This window comes from Polyodon spathula, chromosome 6 (genome assembly GCF_017654505.1).
Source record: "Polyodon spathula isolate WHYD16114869_AA chromosome 6, ASM1765450v1, whole genome shotgun sequence".
In the NCBI taxonomy this organism is placed as follows: Eukaryota; Metazoa; Chordata; class Actinopteri; order Acipenseriformes; family Polyodontidae; genus Polyodon; species Polyodon spathula.
The window spans coordinates 19,194,556-19,210,955 of NC_054539.1; the positions used below are offsets into that span (position 1 = coordinate 19,194,556).

Sequence of the window (16,400 nt, forward strand, 5' to 3'; positions counted from 1 at the left end):
GTACATTTAAAAAATTGTATCATGAAAAAAGCAGCGCTCATATGTTAAGGTGAAATAGAACAGCTGTTTTTTTTTTCCTGTTAGGATTTGGGGCCCATCAGTCAGGCTTTTAATGTGTGGGCAAGGAGGACATTGCAGTGGCAGTGTATGAAAAGGAATTGTATTTTATTGAATTTTATTTCAGATATTGCCCATGTATTGTCATTGTTCTCTGAATTCAGTCTTTGCCCATAGCACATACACCTTTTCAAAGCATGAAATGTATTACATTGTAGTAAAATCGCACAGTAGTGGGTGGTTTTGTTTGAGGTAGAAGTTTGTTAATTAAAAACATAAAGCTGCAGTTATTTCTTGGATTTCCAAAAGTAGGCGATTGGCATAATTTTTTTTTCTAGGGATTTCACACACTGGAAGGGCTGCTAAACTGTATCATAACTGTATATAACTTACCATATGTGAACGTATAGAAGCTAAGTTTTTGTTGCTGGAGGTTGGTTTTAGTGGTTTATCCTGTTGAAATGACAGTTCTTATGTCCTCATCCAGTACATTCTGTGCTACACCTTCTTAAACACAACTGGGGCCCTTACATTTATCCAGTTAGAATAGATTAAAAGCGTGCTATAAAAACATCACATACTAAAACCTCAACTCTTCATTGGCAAATATGCTTTGACTTTAACTATTTATACAACTAACCAGCATGGCTTGTACTCCAATAAACATCTGTAAAATACTCGCATTAGACACCCCCTGATGGCTAACTGACAAACCAAACAATGTTGGAAAACTCTTACATATTTGTGCCAACATTCTTTAAGTTGGTCACTTTTTTTGAAAGTTTTAAAATACAGCAATGCATTAGAGAAAGCTTTCCTCAAATTCTAAATGTTAAATGCCAAATAGCAACTGCCTTTTTTGGTGGTTTGATATTATTATTATTATTATTATTATTATTAGTACTAGTAGTAGTAGTAGTCGTAATATGCCCATTTTTAAGCTGGGTAGGATCTTGAAACAACATTTTCTGGATTATTTTAGTTGGCTGCCAATACTATATGTACTTTTCATAGTACGCGGAATTGAACCCTACATTTGCTGTATTAGTTTTTATTGTTAATCATTGTAATCAAATGGAAGAAACGTAGATTTTTTTGTTATATGCAGGGATTGATCCTTTTCATGTTAACACTTATGAAAAAACGTGTAAACAGGTAGCATATACTGTGCTGCACAATAATTCACAATTGAAGCCTCTCAGTTTTTCTTCTGCACAAATAGCACAAAAACAACAAACTTGTGCCTTGTATATGGAACCTTTCATCATGACATGAAACCATATATAATCACTAGATTTGTACCTTTTGATTAATTTGTATTTGTAATGTCACGTGGGTGCCAGTTACCTATTGTACAGTTCTGAATGGCAAACCACAGGTCATTATGTAGGTAATTATTGTGTTGTATATTGTATGTTTGTATGAAATTAATCTGTAACTCATCTAGGAAAGTGATGTAAGATGTGTATGATAAAATGAATGTAGAGTTAATATCAAGCTGCACAAACAGTGCTAGTTAACTCACTATGTACAATATAGAGGAACACAACTTTAAAACTGGAGATGCAGCTATAAAGTGTTAATAAATCACAAAGATACTCTCTCCCTCTTACTAAGAAAAACAAGTTTAGAAATGTGCAGGCACCAATAGAAAAAGGTAGTTATTCTCTGAAGTCTAGTTGCTCTTAAGGGACTCTTCAAGGCAAGATTGCATCTTTAACACTAATAACCAGAATGACATTTTATTAGCCAGGAGAAAAATTAATTTTTGGTTCTCTTACAAGTTATGGAAAAAGTAATTGTATTTTTGTTTTGTGACCACAAGTCCTTTCTTCATGTTTTTTTTTTTTTTTTTTTTTTTTTTTTTTTTTTTTTAAATGTATAGTTATGTTTTTTTTAATTTTAACTAATGGTAGATACAATTAAATCAGATTTAAGTGTGGGTGTGCTATTGTGCACAAATGTAAAAAATATTTAATTACCAAGTATATTTTCATGAATTCAACAAACAAAAATAAAGTAGAACTTAATTTGTACAATATGGACTTATAAAAGGGTGAAGAAATAACTACTGTGACTCTGTACACGACCAAACATTATAGCAAACCAAGGGTAGTGCTGCAGCTATTCCAAATATTGTAATGTCATCATTATTTTCCTGTATGCATTACATACAAAAATAAGTTAACGAAAAATAGGCAGTTAAAGTGGAAAAGCTTGTTCTTGCTGAAGAAACAAAGCACACTGTAATGAAACTTGGCACAATAGTAGATTATTTTAAACAATGTTTTACTTCAATAATTTTAGCATCCCACTTTGCTTAAAGCCAAATACAGTGCTCCCTTGCTATAACACAGGTCGAGGACACACACACACACAATATGAGCGTTGTAACCAAACAGCGTTACAAACGGGAAGAGGGGCACCGTGGGACACAACATGCATATGATTCAAATAAAAAAAATAAAACTCCCTCTCTAATGCATGTATACTGAGGCAAAAATTAAACTGAATTAACCATGCACAAAGCACCATGTAATCAATGCTATATTTTTTTTTTTTGTTTTGTAAAAAACACATTCCCCACATATGGATCACTTTAAATTAGCACTTTTAAAACTACAAATAGCCTGGCTAAACAGCTGTCTGGAGTTCAGTTCGAAGTGATAGACAAGCAAACCAAGTGTGAGAAGGAGAGCGGTTTGGGCGAGGGGAAGAGGGAATGGGGTTGCCCCAGGTTCAGCTGCCGGAGCGGGGCTGAAGTGTCTGTTCTCCCGGAGGAAGCTGCCGCTCGCAGCAAAAAAGTAAATACATTAGGAAAGATAACCAAGTAATAGGCCTAATATTTATTTAGTTATAAAACTAACACTGAATAAGATGTCTGTGTTAAAGTGCAAGCGCAGCTTTTCTTCAGTTCAGATACTGTATCAAAAGGGAGACAAACAGAAGTTAGCCTGAGAAGTTGTTTACAGTTTGAACACTGGTACTGTACTTACTGTAAAAATATTACATGAATCAGTAGTATAGGGAATTGGAGATATGCTGTAGGAGTATTATATCCAAGGTGCATTATAATCAAGAGCCTTATAGCGAGGGAGCTGTGTAGCTGGAGTGATAAAAACATTTAAATTACCTTGGTATTATACTGTATAAAACGGTTATAAATGACAGAGCAACATTGCAAGGGACGTAAAATAAAAGATCTTTAAATCATTCTTGTAGCTATTTTCTGAATAAAACAATATTTAGAAATGTGTAATAATTTATTTAAAATTCGACACAACGTGGGTTAGAAAAACACAAAACAATTCAAAGTGCAGAATGTTACAGGTTTAACACCTTAGAAAATTTATGTTGAATTATGGTAACAGTTAAAATCCACAAATAACACCTACACACACTGAACATAGCCTACAGACAAAAATGTATTTTAAATGAACATAACCACTGGTATTTGCATGAAAATTACCAAACAAGACTTGTATTTTATAAAGCTAGTCCAAATACACTGACAATACAGTACATAGATTTATTCTCCCATCTCACAGTGCAGCTTCCTGAAAACACAGAAAAGAGTTTGTTAAAAACGTTAAAACAAATGTATTACAAACACAACTTAGACCACCCCACGTCAAACCACAAATAAGAACAAACGGTAAAAACATAGAATCCCAAACTTAAGATATTTCCCAGGTGTCAATATTTTCTTAAAGTCCTCTTGTTAACTACCAACTGGACACACCTCCTCAATGAAATCTGCAATATTCTAAATCAGTTTCACATGTATTTTACCCAGGTCTACTTCCTCTCAACATACCATCAGTGGAATTGTCCCAGAAGCAGGAACTAGCAGTTTGAAGCCCTGCACCATTCTTCTGCATGATAATACAAGTCACTGTTGAAATAATACAGATATTGTTAGTGTCTCAATTTACATATTTAGAAAGGCAATGCTGTGTTGGACCATGCTGAAAATGTAATCTCAGTAGTGTTTTATTAAATGTTATCAGCATAACAAAACATCAACTGGAGACAAAAGCAGACCCTTCAAGTGTCTGTTTTGCTCCTGAGCTATGACAGTTTGAAAATGTGCTTTATAATGTACTGCTGCAATACTATTCTTCTTACAGAGAGGCACTGCAGGAAGCATGTTTTAAGAGCAGAGGAAGCTTGTGTACTTATAGCTGAAACTAGGGGATTTTATGTAAACTAATGGTTTTTGAATAAAGTTCATTACACAGAAAGCTGAACTACAGAAGCATGTGCAACACATCATTACAAATGAATGTAGGACACTGCAGCTTTAATACCAATTCTATGAAGAAGTTTTACATTTTACAATAAATAATGTTTAAAAATAATGTAAAGCTTGTTTTTGAGCACATTTCCTTTACTTGGACAAACTAAGGCAGTTATATGCTGCAAAAGGGGAAATAGTCATACCTAAGCATCATAAATTCCACAGCAATGTACAACAGTAATTGTATTTCTCTCTTTACACTCACCAATGTATTTAAAAGGTTTGCCCAGTTTTGTCAGTTGACTTAGACACTGCTCCACAACATTTGATGACCACTGGTTTACTCTGCTATGCTGGTAAGCATTTCCTCCAATAGCACCTTCAACTGACTGGAAACAAATGAAAATTGGTAACGATTTATCTTCAATAAAGTTTTCAATAACAAAAAAAAAGATCTTTAAATAAATACAGTATTACTTTGAATTGGCGCCGCAAGTTTACTTTCAATTGTGTTTATTTTCAATTGTTAAAAACAGCTGCGGCACTTAATTGAGGGCGGTGTTTATCAGAAATACTATGGTTTTTGAATGGTGCTGTATTTTATTACATGATTTAAGGCATTTTAGAAGTTGTGCCGTGAGAGCTTCCGATCTGCGGCAATATATTTGTGTGTTTTGGGGGCTTGAATACAGCACATTTACGGACGGTTATGACCCATAAGGTTGGAGTTGGGAGGTCGGGAGTATTGTACCAGTGAATCAGGAGTGTGTCTTGGTTGCTATGGGACGGGAGAAGAGGAGGAGAGAGAGAGAGAGAGAGAGAGAGAGAGAGAGAGAGAACGGTAGTTGAGTGTGATGCAGTTGTTTTTCATAACAAAAAATATTACCTCCGAATATCGGTTTGATTTCTGTTAAAACTAAAATAGATCCTACTGTTTTTTTTTTCTTTTTAATTAACCTGCTTGTTTGTAATTTCTCTAAGAGAAACCGAAACTAAATCTTCTCATAGAAAAAAAAAAAAAAAAAAAAATTGCTTATTATGTATTTGTATAGGACTGAGAAATTCCAATTGAATAAAAAAACAAAACAACTAAACCCCCTAAAAGACGACATCTTCAGCCAGCTAGTGGTTAGAGTGACCAGCAAAGCTCCAAGTTCCCCTGAGTTTAAGTTTTCACCATCCAAGCTGGTGACGAGGTAAACAGACACCCTTGTTTTATCCCCTGCTGTGTTGGCACTAAACTCTGCTGGGGCTAGGGGGGGTGGGGGGACCCCATGAAGGACTGCTGTGCTGTAAATAGTTCATATTGGGTGGTCTTTCAGGACTGTACTATAAAATACAATTTGCTTACTAAAGTGTGTGATTTCCATTACATGAGAGTAGATGTTAAAACTTCATGCTGATCTGAACTCAGCTCTCATCAAGCACCAACTAAGACGTAGCTTTACAGTAAACTAATGTGATCCATCTGCATCTCCATCCATTTGCATTTCTTTCCATCTGATGATGTCAATATCCTTCTGCCTGCTGTTGATGGCTGAAGTGCAATGCTGGCTCCAGGGATCAGCTTATTTTGCCTTCCCAGCGCATCAGCTTACATAACTGCTGCGATGCTGGCTCCATGGATCAACCACAATGTGGTCTCCCCAGCGCATCAGCATGACAACCTTCTGGACCGAGCTAAGTAGGGTACATCTCTGGGGTCTTCAAGTGGGCACCTTCCGTCCTCTGTGTTTCGTCGACTAGCCTACGACACCTCAGGAGGGGTCGACAGTGATTCTGGCGTCCCATCACCACCCCCCTCCATTCCTCCCTCAAATCAACCCAGCTTACTTAGTTGTACATCAGCGTTGCTTTCTTTCTAACCAGAATCTTTCCGTCTCAACCACAGCCAGTTGCTGCTCCTTTCTGCTGCTTCAGATAAGTTCTTCACTGTGCGACACAACTCTTGGCCACTGAACCTGACATCTGAGAAATCGGGTTGTAGAGTGTGCCACAAATCCTTGACAACCCGCCTCCATTGGCTAAACCCGGACTCTCCATCCTAGCTGTTCTGCTTCAGCAGCTAGTTGAGCAAACCGAAGTTTCTTCATCTCATACGCCTCATCCACAGCATCCTACCATGGCACTGTTACCTCTACCAGAAGAACAAGGCATGTTGATCCAGACCACAAGAAAAGGTATGGCCGAAGGTTAGTAGTGGCAATCTCCGGTGGAAAAATAAGCCGTTGACTAACATCTGCCAGCATTTTCCAGCCTCTAGCAGCTTCCAGTTGTCCTGGGCGAGGCTTGGTTTTAACACCTTTTCTTAGTGGTTACTCTCCTGGATGGAGGAATATTGTCTCTTGTGTGTAATGCTTTGATGGAACTGGTGGCAACTTATTGGTCATGTTACGCTTGTCTTCCAATGCTAAGGCCAAACATTGCAGCACCTGGTCATGGCACCAAGTAAACCGTCCTTGGCTAAGGCCCATCTTACATCCTGTCAAAATGTGCCTTAAATGTTGCAGATGATGAAAACAAAGGACATGAGGGATCCTCACCCACCCAGAGGTTTAGGTTCTGTGGTGATGGATGAACATTCTGTTCCACTATCCATAGGATTTGTTCCACAGTCTCCCATCTCATCCATTATCCCTGCTTGGCCTGGGAAAAGGCCTTTACACACCTCATCCTCTCCTGCTTTTGCACCTCGTTGACTACCAGCTTCCTCCGTTGAGCTGGGATTGCCTTGTGCCATGTAATAGGAGTGGAACTGAGATCAAGCCCCACTCTTCCATGCTGAACTCGCCCCATAATATTACCGATTCGAAAGTCAGCCTTAGCATCTTCCATGGCTTTCTTTGCCGCCCACTTTCTTTCAGTTTTCAACACAGGTGCTGCCTCCCTTACGCATGTCGCATGAATCTATGAATGTCATTTCCAGCTGGACCTTGGCGCACTTAAACTCCCTGGTTAGAGTAGAGGCTGGTAGCTGCAGTATTCATTTACCATAAAGTCCCACTCTGCTGACTAAAGTGTGTGTACATTAGTTTGTAATACATGCTGGATTGAGGCTGCCGTCTTTTAGGGGCATCACATATACAGAGCCAGAGTTGTGCGTTTCTTTATTTTTTGAGCAGGGGTACAAAAAAAATAATCTTTACATTTCTTTATTTATTTATTGCGGCATTTATTGGAGGGTGGCGTCTATTAAAAAGCTGATATCTGAGAGGTGTAAATTCGAGGCGGGGCGCTAATTCAAAGTAATACAACAAACAAATAAGGCAGCAACATTTTTGTAAGAGACTTAGCAAGTAATAGACAACATTATAGTCTCCGCCTTACCTCTTTGATGATGGTGCTAATTTCGTCAACAACAAAGGTAGTCTATTAGAAACAAAGAGACAGCATTTAGATTTTGATGAATGTCATTTTTGGTAGCAAACATTAAAAATTGGTAAATACAACATATAGTACAGACACAAACCCCGCTTGTAAAGTATTTTCAGGATTCAGAAAGAAGTCTGGGATGAACACGCTTTCCCAAACACCCTGGCACTTGATTGGTCGTGTTTGCATTACAAGGATGTCAGAATTTAAAATAATTCTTAAATTAAAATATAACTGACTGTAATTTGTAAACGAACAAAATACAAAAATTAACGTACATTATGTATGAGTATGGTTATTACATTAAATCAATTTAAATAAATAAATAGGATCTTGCTTAATTATTAAAAAAAAAAAAAAAAAAACACACACAACACTTAATGTCTTAACTAGTGAAAAACATCAACGACCAAAATCTTCACTGCCGATAAGACGATATGTAAAATAAATCACATCGATTTTTTTTTTTTTTTTTTTTTTTTTTGCATAAACTGAACATTGTTTTCTTTATAATTAAACTGTCCAGTTCACTTTTGTCTTTTCAACCTGACGCCACAAATGAAAATTGGACATTGTGTCATCTATTACAGTTATTTAGATGTTGTATAAATAACCCCATAACGTAATAACAAAACCGCATTATTTGTGCAGTTATAGTCGATTTTGTATTACTTTTATTGGTAGTTTCATAAACCGAAATATAATGCATTGTTTACCTCCTCGCCAGTCTGAAACTCTTCCATGTTGTTACTGAATATGCTTCCCGTGCTCCAATTACTGCGCATGCACACAGCTGTTAAATTAGGCCCTTCCAAAGGGGGCATGGAATCCCTGTATTTGTACCACTGCCGGGAGAAGAGTGAGGTCGTGCAAATCTCAAATCGGCTTGACACAGCTGCAGCTCGTAAAATGCTGTGTCGCTTTGCTACAAGCAGAGGTTATGGCTTATTAGTAACAGTTTCGGATTCTACAATGCAGTCCAGGGGAAACTTTCTCTAGTCAAGTTATACCGTTAGGTTATTACCATAACCCTGAAAAAGAATGACAACCATTACCAAATGTGAAGAGCCCTCACTGACCGTCAATCACTGATCATATATTAAAAAAGCTGCCCTACCAGGGCCCAGCTGTGAGGGGGAAGTCCCTCCCACCTCCTGCTGAAGAGGGACGTCCTCACAGTAGCATATGGCCATTTTCTTTCGAAATCAGAGGTCAGCTGGGGACACTACCTCGAAGAGTAATGGTTGTCATTCTTTTTCAGGGAACCAGGGTTATGGTAATAACCTAACTTTCCTTTTCAATGGAATGACAACCATGTGATGTCCAAGATGTCGTGGCTCCAGATTACCGACAGTACAGCCTGACGGCAATAGCCTCAGAGCCCACATGACGCCTAAGGGCATTCCGCCTGCAAAACTCTAGAGCCCAGAGAGGGTCTCGCTCGGTTTGCAACATCAAGAACAAACTGTGCAAATGTCTGACTACCAGTTCATGTAGCAGCATTGCATAGCTCATCTAAGGAGGCGCCATGAAGGAAAGCCCACGAAGTTGCCTGGCCCCTGGTAGAATGGGCCGTAATGTCCCCTGGTAAGGGGGAGTCCGTCTGTTCATACGCCAGGCGTATCGCATCCGCCACCCAGTGCGCTAGACGTTGCTTCGATAGGGCCTGACCTTTAGAGTGGGACCCATAGCAGAAAAACAGCTGGTTGGACTCTCCAGGACGCCGTCCTATCCAAGTAACAGCGCAGAGCCCGAACTGGGCAAAGCGTGTGCTGTCTACGGTCCTCCTCTGACTCATGCGGGGGAGGTCTGAAAGTTTCCAAAACCACTGGTTGGTTAATGTGGAATGAAGATATCACCTTTGGCAAAAAGGCTGGACTGTTCTTAATGTCATTTCCTGTGAAAGCCATGCATGTGTCATCGATGGAGAGTGTATGAAGCTCACTTACTTGTCTGGCAGACGTAATGGCTATTAAAAACGCCACCTTCATTGGAACAGGGCTCCGTTCTGCTGACGCCAGGTGCTCGAATGAGAGACCCGTAAGGACCAGCAGTACCAGTTCTAGATCCTACTTGGGGACCATACTTTTCATGGTAGGACGAAGCCTCTGAGCCCCTTTAAGAAATTGCACTGCCAGGAAGTGTGCCCCAGGGGACACAGAGTCAATTTTGTTGTGGCACACTGATATTGTTGCCAGGAATACCTTCAAAGTGGATGCTGATTTTCCTGCGTCAAACAGTGTTGTAAGAAGGTTAATATTGTCTCAATAAAGCAGGTCACAGGATTGTTACCTTCGGCAATGCACCAGTCTTGGAAAACTTTCTACTACTGGGCTCTAGTGCTCGGTGTCCTATCAGACCTAGTGGAAGGATTCTCGAGGCGGGCCTGTAGGAGAGCATCCTCTCTGAATAGGGAGTGTGGCTTCTAACGACCGAATCCTGTCTTCCGACAGTGAGGCAAGCATGCTCACAGAGTTCAGTTTTATTCCTAGGAACACTGTGGACTGAGACGGTATGAAGTTGCTCTTCTGTTGATGTATAGAGAGCCTTAGCTTCACCACATGATCTATGACCTGTATTGTGTGTGCCTCGGCGCATGCTTTGAAATGCACGCAAACTAGCCAATCATCCAGATAGTTCAGGATCCGAATACCCCACAGCGGAGGCAGTGCTGCATCCATGTACTTTGAGAAAGTGCAGAATGGCAGTGAGAGGCCAAACAGCAGCTCGCAGAATTCAGACGCGTTGCCTTGAAAGGCGAAGCGCAGATTGGGACATGGAAGTAGGCGTCTTGCAGGTCGATCGATGTGAACCATTTGCCCAGCTGGATGGACTGGAGGATACGCTGTGCTGTTAACATGTTGAACTTCCTCTATTTGAGGAACAAGTTGAGGACCCTGAGGTCCAGAATAGGTCTGAAACCACCGTCCCTTTTGGACACCAGGAATGTTAGGCATTGATGGTAAGCAGAAAGGCACGAAAATTTGGAAGCAACCTCCGTGGTCTTATGGGACCTCTCAAGGCTCACAACAATGGTCGCCCCAAACGTTTGGCCCGGTGTAATGGGTCTTTCAATAATGCCACCTTCTCGGTCTCTACCACCTTGGCCTGAGTTAGCCACAGGTGTCTTCGGGTGGCTACCAGTGCCGCTAGAGACCTGCCTGATGCCTGACCTAACTCCTCCTTTAGGTTGGTCATTGCCCTTGTTACCGCCAATAGGTCACCTGTGTCCATCTTCGTTGCCCTATCCTGCAGCCTCTCAGCCAGCTGTGTCTAGTACAAGACCAGTATGGCCATAGCATTGGCCACTCTAGTTGACAGTGCCGTTGACACGTACACCTTTTTTTGGCATCGCACGGCTTGGAAGGGCAGTAGGGTCTTTGTCCCCTTTGGTGAAGGTGGACCCCTTCACCAGTACTGTGACTGTATCCCTGATGGTGGGGAACATGCCTAGACCTGCTTCTTGGGCTCCTGCGGTGTGTATCAGGGCCTCTGCTGTTCTAGAGGATGAGGGGGCGGATGCTGGGTTGCTCCAGGATGAGCACATCAGCTCAAGAAAGTCCTGGCACAAGGGGAGGGCATTCTGTAGGTTCCCCTTTCCCTCTTGCTCAGCTGGCCAGGGAACATCCATGGAAGCAGCTGCACACTTCATCAAGGCCTGGAACTCCTCCCTCTGTGATACATGTGGAAGGGGCGGTATAGATCCCCCGCTGTGGCCTGCCCAACTGACGTGGCAGGTTCGGACGAGGTCGGCACCAAGGTCGGTGCCGAGTCTATCGGCGTCGAGGTCGGCGCAGCTCAGAGGGCTCTTCCAATTCAGTAATGGTTGTCATTGGTTGTCCGAAAGGGAATTACCACTACCAGCCGCGACTGACAGGGAGTATACCTGCTCTGTATTGCAAAGTGGCTTTCTAATGTATCTCCATCCAGCTATACAAAAGATACAAAAAAGACTATTGGGTAGGGATTTTTGATAGTGGTACAAAGATTGATAAATGGATGATAATTAATTCTGTAGGTATGAGAGTTCATTAAACTAGTAGTACCTTGCAGTGTATTTTAGAGCAATTAAAATCCCCTACAGTCTCTTAACCTATTCTTCAAAACAGCACAGCTTTTTATTGTAGCTACTGTAGTCTGCCAGTATTTCGCACCCTGATTAATGGTGTAGTTGTGCAGCTGCATACGTACTTCTGTAAACATGTGTATAACATTTTGCCATTTTTGCCCTACTTAAAGTAAATGTTTACTATAGTCAAACACAATGATCCAAAAAACGTTTTAATAATAACATTTTATTGTAGCTTTGAATACCGAATACAGAGGATATGTTCAGGGTATGGAGCTTTTATGAGCAGCATTTGCCAAGTCAGGCTTTTCTAATAAATCAAGAATACTGAATGATCATTCATACATTATTTAGATTAAATCAATTAATTACGGGATTATTTTACCTGGCATTTTCATTGTCAACAAACTATGATTTGACGTGGATTAATTTCGAACCCTGTTTATGGCCTCTTCACAACCATTTTTAGATGTCATACATCCTCTCTTTTGTTTCCTACCTTCACCAGTTTTAATGAAGGGGCTACATAAAAGCTGTTTGGTTAAGTCTCACGCAGGCAGATAGATAACTGGCATTTCTTGACTAAACTTGTTCAAGGTAATCGGGAGTCCAAGTCAAAACAACAATACAAATGTAATTATTTCAGACATTTTGAAGTTGTTACAAAACATGTATAGGTGGCAGTATAGTTTGAACTACCAACATGCAGCTCTGTCCTCAATTTCAGCAGAACAGCACTGGATTGGAATGTAGACAAAGACACACTGAAAACTAGTCCCGGTAAGCATGTTATCCACTCATGTTATCCCACTCAAGTGAGATAACAAAAATATATCCCGCGCTATATACACACTCTTGTGGTATAAATGGTAATTCAGAATTTGAAGGATATTAATAAATGTTGCACTCACCTCAAAACTAGACTATATCCAGATAGAATGTTTTTCAGATTTTGAATTCCCCTGTTGGGGGGAGTATTTCCTTTTAAAATAAGTTATTTTCTTCTGTTATTCTTTTAGTGTGAGCTATTGTGTTGGGATATATCTTTCAGCTACTGGTGAAGCGGTTTCAGACAGGCTACCAGAGATTATAGGCCATTTAACTTTGATCAGATTGTGATTTGCAAATCAGTACCAGGCATGTAATTCTATCAACCTAGCAACAACTTAAAGCAAAGATTAGACCAATCAGATTTCTTATTGTGTCTGTCAGTCATTCAGTAGGAACCAATTACTGCACAGTCGAGCCATGTACATTTAAACCACCTTTGTCTGCAGTTCTCTTCCCTCCAATTACATCACTTCCTGCAGACTGAGTGATGTCAATTAGAGACATTTTACCAAGTACATTAAAAAGCGAAGCTGAATGCCAAACCAGGTATCATACTTGTATCTTGTTAATTGGTTATCTGTTGATACATGCTTTGATTAATCACAGGAGTATCTCTAACTCAAGACACAATTTCAAGCTTTTGAAAATAAAACATCCCTTTCTCATCAGTTAGTGTCAATGGGTGCATGTCAGTCATATATATTTCTGTGCATGCTAGTACTTTATTAATAGAGCCCTCGGCCACCATCTGCAATCAATTGTGGATCGGGGAAAGCAACTGTCAGTCAGTACCAATACTCACCAACAGAGGTCTCTGTGCTCACATCCATTAACAATTCCTATACAGCCCTTTCCTTGTCAAAATGCTTTTCTACAAGGTTCACTCTTCAGCATGGTACCAGCAGAAGACAGTGTTAGAACTCTTCACCAAGTACGTATGCAGTTGCACTGAACAGAACAACATTGCTTCTATTTATTTTTTTATTAGTACCCCAGACGAGGGCGCTCTATGCAAATGTAGAAACATATTTTAGGAAATCATTATTTGGTAAGAATAGATCTGAATAGCTAAGATTCAAGTCTCACAATCATTGAAGATGAGAACAAGGTTTAAGTTGCAGGTACAACTGAAATATTTGTCAACCACCGCTAAATATTATGCAAATGTTATGCAGAACAACGTTGGAAGTGAAAGCAATAGTACCATACATTGTTAGGTCTGAAAACTTAACAGGAAACTGGTGCGTTCAGCATCTCTGTGTTTTCAGCTGTCAATATATCTTAACAGATTATTTTGATAATCATGTTGATGTAATAAATAGCAGGGTTTTAATTAAATTAATCATATACAGTAGTTATACATTTACCATTCAAATGATATTATTCAAAATATTGTTTAAAATGCATCTGGATTTACACTTAAAAAAAAAAACTTTTGTTTTTCTGAAAGGGAATATATACATTTGATTTTTTTTTTATTATTAAAATAAATCAATGAACAAATCAGGTTTTGCTCTAAAGTAAGTATTTTATTAGTTAGAACAATGTCCTTCCTTTTAGAAAAAAAGTGTACTTTAAAATAAACAAACCCCCCCTTTAAAAAAAAAAGTCTATGTTCTAGTTTTGTAACTAACAGGTGCTTTTCTCCTTTAAAACAATCAGAAAACACCTGTTAGGAGCAAAAGGCTTTGAAAGTAAGCCCCAGTGTTATTAGCATTTATCAACATGTATAGGTTTCATAAAAAAGGAGATTCCTTATCAGTTCTGATCCAGCAGTAGACTTTGTATGCACTGTTTAGGTTTTCACTCTCACTATAGTTCATCTTTCCAGTGTTCATTCAGTGGGCAAAAGATACTGTGGCTGAGAAGTTCCATGTGTTGCAACACCGGATCTCAACCACAATTAATCTTCCTGGTTGCTCCAATCTGTCTTTCAATCCTCCCAATTAGGAAATGTGCTACATTTGATACTATTGTTTCTCAAGAAACACCTTCTATTAATCTGCCTATGGAGCATTAGGTTAATGGTATAATTAACCTAATTAATTACAACATTAACGCACACCGAGCATTGTTTTCAATTCTGAACTCACAACACTGATGACACCTACAAAAAAACAAAACAAACAAAAACAAACCATTAGAGATACGTCTTTGCAATTTTGTATTTTCTGAACCTGACATTGACTCAAATACTAACTAAAGGTTAATAGGAGACAACATGAATTAAACAGCGTCAGTGTACAGTTCCCTTGTCTTTCAGCGTTTTTAGTGCAGATGACCCCACGCCTGGTCTGAAACCTTTATGCTGTCCTGTAGTATTCTCTTAGTGTACTGTTTAATTATGAATGAATATCATTGGCAACCTGATAAGCATTAGTCCACAGTTATTATTTCCCCTAGAAACATGAGTCAGGTTTGCATTTGCAGTTGTGACTACATCAAAGGACCTCAGATTTCATACCAACATCTAATAACCACGGGGGGGGGGACACCTATGGGCAGTGTTTAACCCTCTCTTCCTTCACAAGTGATAATGAAACACTGGTTAAAAATCCTTTCATATAGCAGTATTGCCATTACGAAATATGCATTTCCTAAAAATGTTGCATGCAGACCAAAACAAAAGTTTATACTCTCATTCCGATATGACCCAGCTTTATTCTTTGTTTCCTAGGAGACAGATTTCCTATTATTTATTCAACACTGAATTTCATTTGTTAAACATTACAGATCTGACTGATAGTGTGAAATAAGGACATGGTTTAAGTTTGTGACCCCCAATGAACACAGTATTCAGATACTTCTCTAGATTTGATAAACTTACAGTAAACAGTGCATTTAATAAGCCAAAATGCATGTAAGTGTTGTGAAGTCCATTTGAAATGCCACAGGAGACCATTTGTTGGCCATCAGTCATAGTTTGCAATAGGAGATGCTTTTATCTAATATGATTTAATTTTAATTACATTGGCACAGTCTTGTCGGTCTTCTCTGGTTATTTGATGATTTGACAATTAAGATTAGCCCATGCTGACAGCAGATTTTACATGAACTGTATGATAGCCTGTTCTGTATTTTGATTAAATAATAGGCAGGGGTCTCCAACCTTGGTCCTGGAGAGCTACTGTGGCTGCTGGTTTTCGTTTCAACCAATCTCTTGGTTACTTAATTGCACCAATTATTGGCTTAATTAGTCAAGACTAACAGGTATTCCAGATCTATAGCCACTGATGATGTAAAGACACATATAAAACCTGCTGGACAGGGGCTCTCCAGGACCAGGATTGGGAGTATGCATGTTAAAATATTGGGCCAAATGCTCAAACCTTTTTACTCCAGATGTAATTAGCATATTTTTTGTTCTAAAGGGAACCAAATAAAATTCTAAAAACAAATAATAATAATAATAATAATAATAATAATAATAATAATAATAATAATAATTCTTCCAAGCTCTCAGATGTCTGAGTTGTTTATTTCTGCTAATAAGTATTTAGAAAAAAGAGCCTTGAGAATGTAGACCACATGACAATAGAGACATTAAACCCTGCCAATATGGGATCTTATTTATGAAAGCGTTTGTCAGGACTGCTATTTGTTCTATTGAATTCCCTGTGTTCTCTGTATTCAGTAAGAAATGGGTCATTTCTTGCTGCAATGCCACTATATCTATAATATGGATTTCAAATTGTTTAACTATATGACCCTTCTACACACAGAGGAGAAAAGGCTGACAAATACAGTATAAGATGAACAACAACAAAATAATAATGTTTTTCATCATAGTTCATAATGACAAAAAAGTATTGAAAGTTATTTTAAGTGATC

The 16,400-nt window shown here is 39.0% G+C and overlaps 1 protein-coding gene across 1 annotated transcript; it reads right to left on the minus strand.

Annotated features, from left to right (window-relative positions):
* Window positions 1-3,301: 3,301 nt before the first annotated feature.
* LOC121316971 (dynein light chain Tctex-type 1) lies at window positions 3,302-8,489 on the minus strand. The gene is made up of 5 exons (XM_041252428.1): window positions 8,386-8,489; window positions 7,625-7,666; window positions 4,563-4,686; window positions 3,875-3,952; window positions 3,302-3,614 (listed from the first exon to the last, which is right to left on the minus strand). The coding sequence occupies exons 1-5, from the start codon at window positions 8,452-8,454 to the stop codon at window positions 3,544-3,546; spliced, it is 384 nt and encodes a 127-aa protein (XP_041108362.1). The 5' UTR covers window positions 8,455-8,489; the 3' UTR covers window positions 3,302-3,543.
* Window positions 8,490-16,400: the final 7,911 nt, after the last annotated feature.

Bases quoted from the DNA above. Each gene is read 5' to 3' on its own strand.
- LOC121316971 (XM_041252428.1), bottom strand. From the start codon at position 8,454: ATGCGCAGTAATTGGAGCACGGGAAGCATATTCAGTAACAACATGGAA. The intron at 3,953-4,562 runs GTGAGTGTAAAG...TTATTTCAACAG, and splicing joins CAAACCTTTTAAATACATTG to TGACTTGTATTATCATGCAG. The intron at 3,615-3,874 runs GTATGTTGAGAG...CTGTGTTTTCAG, and splicing joins CTGGGACAATTCCACTGATG to GAAGCTGCACTGTGAGATGG.